This window comes from Geospiza fortis, unplaced genomic scaffold (genome assembly GCF_000277835.1).
Source record: "Geospiza fortis unplaced genomic scaffold, GeoFor_1.0 scaffold5, whole genome shotgun sequence".
NCBI classification, from domain to species: domain Eukaryota; kingdom Metazoa; phylum Chordata; class Aves; order Passeriformes; family Thraupidae; genus Geospiza; species Geospiza fortis.
In genome coordinates this window covers 719,520-722,823 of record NW_005054421.1, presented here as the reverse complement: position 1 = coordinate 722,823, position 3,304 = coordinate 719,520, and the positions used below count along the sequence as shown (strand labels likewise).

Below are 3,304 nucleotides of genomic sequence, written 5' to 3'. Positions count from 1 at the left end.
ATCGAGCACCCCGTGAAGGTGGAGGAGAGGAAGGTGAACGCTGCACCTCCCAAGGGACCCAGCAAAGGTGAGGGGCAGGGCAGTACAGGCAGCCTGGCCCTTTGCCATGGGGCAGCCATTGCAGAACCACCGTGTTTGGTGACGGTGTGAGCTGCAGGGTTTGTGTGTGGGTCCACCCCACCCCGCTGTGTCCTGGCTGAGATGTCCCCCCACTTCCCAGGCACATGTCCTCTTCTCTTCCAGCCTCCAGTGTCACCACCTTCACCGGGGAGCCCAACATGTGCCCGCGCTGCGGCAAGAGGGTCTACTTTGGTAAGGTGAAAGTGGGCAGCGTGTGCTTACCTCGGGGTGACATGGCCCCGAGGGTGACATGGCCCCGCAGGATGGCATGGCCCTGCAGAGTGACATGGCCCCACAGGGTGACACGGCCCCACGGGGTGGCATGGCCCCGCAGGGTGACATGGCCCTGCAGGGTAACATGGTCCCGCAGGGTGACACGGCCCCACAGGGCTGGGCTCTGTGCAGGAACCCTGGGGCATGCAGAGAGGCTGGGAGCGGGGTTTGGATCAGAGAGGGGGTTGTGGGTATAGAGGGATGTGCCTGAGGGGCCTTCAGGGATGGGTCCTCTTGGATATAGTCCTGGTGCAGGGCTTTGTCTGCATTGTATCCCCTCCTGTGTCACCTCCCATGTGGTAACAGCTGTGCTCAGCTGTCCCCTGTCACCTGTGAGGCGCCAGAGGGGTGGGAGGGATGTGGGAGGCTGGAGATCCTGAGGGTTCTCCTGGGATTTTGTGATATCCCTGTGGGGAATGCTCCCCCTCAGCATGTTGCAGGGGGCTGGTGTGACCCTCTCTCCTTGTCCCACTCCAGCTGAGAAGGTGACTTCTCTGGGGAAGGACTGGCACCGTCCCTGCCTACGCTGTGAGCGCTGCAGCAAGACGCTGACCCCGGGGGGACATGCCGAGGTAAGGGGGTGCCAGCCTCAGAGCCCTGGCCTGCACACCTGGGGATGCCAGCAGGGCATGGCTGAGGTGTCCCACGCCACCCTGATGGAACCCACTGCCTTTGCAGGAGGGCAGGGCTGGGAGGAGCAGCCCCTCAGCCTGGGGAAGTGCTGGGGTTGTTGGGGTGTCTGCAGGGGAGGAGCACGAGAGGTGGGTGGGTGGATTTTCCCCAGTCCCCAGCCCAGGTGACAGGTTTTTCTCTCTGCCCCCACAGCACGATGGACAGCCCTACTGCCACAAGCCCTGCTACGGGATCCTCTTCGGGCCAAAGGGTGAGTGAGAGCCTGGGGACACAAGGGGGGACCCAGACCAGGGACACGTGCCCCTGTTGACGCTCGTGCCACCATCCAGAGGGGACATCTCCCTGGAGCATGCCTGTTAGAATAACGTCTTTGAGCCAGGTCTCATAAGCTCTCAGAGGCCTATAACAAGATAGCTCAGCTAGCCTTGGAGGCATAAAAAGCAGCAGGATGGCTTCTGTTGCAGTGTTGGAAACAAAAAGGTTTAATAAAAGGCAAAATAACAAACAGAAAAACCGAGCCAGGTGCTAGACGTTCTTGCTCCTGGTAAAAGGCTTTACAAAAGCCTTTAGTTTCTTTGTTCATGTCCTTTTCTAGTTAATTGCCCAGGTGGGACTTTTTGGCTTCTGTCCAGTTTGCTATCCTTAAGTTTGAGGTGAAGTCCCCCAAGTCCTATGAAGTGTCTTTTCACTTAATCGAGAAGAGAAACTTCTGGGCTTCTTTCCTTTTAAGGGGACAAAAGATAGTTTTGTCACTCTGTCAACAAATAAAACACTCCTACAGCTGCCACTTTCCTGCCCTGTCCTCACCCTGCTGTTTCTTACCCCGTGCAGGTGTCAACACCGGAGCTGTGGGCAGCTACATCTACGACAAAGACCCCGAGGCGAAGAACCAGCCCTAGGCAGCGTCCCTGCCCTGCCGCACGCTCTGTGCCCCTCCTGTACTAACCTGCTGCTCCCAGCCCGAGCAGCGCCTCGCCAGGCTGCCCACGGAGCTGTGCCCTCTCTGCTGTCCCTACTCCTGGCAGGACAGCCCTGCCCCTCGGTATTTTCAATATAAGCTTCAGTGTTTTAAGGCTAAGGTAGAAGGGATCTCTGGTGGTTCCCAATGCGCTCTGCCCTCCCCAGCCCTCCCACAGCCCCCGAGTGTGGGAGGCAGCAGGGCAGCTCTGGGGGTGTCCCCGTGGGCAGGGGCTGGCGGGGGGCACCCAAAGGGCCGAGGGTGGGGAAGGTGGTGGCAGGAGTCCCACCACGGGAGGGTGCTCCAGGCTGTCCCTCAGTGCTTGGGGTTGGGGTGAGGGTGCCCAGCCCTCTTCCTCACCAGCTGCTGGAGATGTGTGACACCTGGCAGCACTGCCCTTCTCCTGGCCCTTCCCAGGCTCCATGCCCTGGCTCTCACTGTCCCTGGGTCCCACAGCTGGCCCTGTCCCCTGTTGGGTCTGGCAGCTCCCTACGTCCCTGTCTTTGAATCCCTGAGGGGCACCCAGGCAGGTGCCCCAGCCTGCTCTGCGGGCTGCTTTAGGTTGGTGCCTCAGCCTGGTCCCCCTGCAGGCCCAGCCTGTGCTGGGGGCTCCAGGCAGCTGCAGCCCTGGGGTGGGGAGGGGGCTCTCCTCTCCCCACCTTTGGAGGACAGAGCGCATTGGGCTGCTGGCCTGGGCAGCAGGACCCCCCTGCTTCCCGGTGCCAGAGGTTTCTCGTTGTTGTTGTTTATTTATAAGCAGTTGTAAATGTGCTCCTTGCTTTGGAGAATGACACGTGCCCCCTCTCACCCGTCCCCCGTGCACGCCCAGCCCTGCTGCTGCCCAGGAGAGCAGGGGGGGCCAGCACCCGCTCTCTTCAGGCTCCCTGTGCTGCTGCAGGGCTGACTTTTGTTATTTGCTGACAATAAAGGTTTTGAGAGATGTGCTGTGCAGCTCAGCTCCGGGGGGAGGTGGGGGAGGCTGCGCACACCACACAGCATCCCTCGGGTCCCACGAGCAGGTGGGACCCTGCTGCCCCATCCCAGCCAGCTCCTCCTGGGACCAGCCTGAGCAGCTCCAGCGGAGCCTGAGCTCCTCCCGGGGAGCTCTTCCTGTGCTCTGAGCACAACAGCCTTGTAGGCAGCTGTGCTGGCCCTGCAGACAGGATGGGGTGCGGTGGGATGGGTCCTTCCCAGCTTTGGGGAGTGGGAAACCAGTGGAGAGAAGTTAAAGAGCAGATGCCCTTGCTCCCCCCAGCCCGAGCCTGGTGAGCAGGCACAGAGCCTGAGTGGGGCTGCCCTCGGCACAGCTCAGCCTGGCAG

The 3,304-nt window shown here is 61.1% G+C and overlaps 1 protein-coding gene across 1 annotated transcript in view; it reads left to right on the top strand.

Annotated features, from left to right (window-relative positions):
• Window positions 1-2,924, top strand: part of LOC102043424 (cysteine-rich protein 2) — a 13,005-nt gene extending 10,081 nt beyond the window's left edge. Inside the window, exons 5-9 of the mRNA XM_031061669.1 lie at window positions 1-67; window positions 244-312; window positions 871-965; window positions 1,219-1,276; window positions 1,858-2,924. The exon at window positions 1-67 is cut by the window's left edge and continues 1 nt beyond it. Coding sequence (XP_030917529.1) covers window positions 1-67; window positions 244-312; window positions 871-965; window positions 1,219-1,276; window positions 1,858-1,925 — 357 coding nt within the window. The 3' untranslated portion in view covers window positions 1,926-2,924. The remainder of the gene's footprint in view (window positions 68-243; window positions 313-870; window positions 966-1,218; window positions 1,277-1,857) is intronic.
• Window positions 2,925-3,304: the final 380 nt, after the last annotated feature.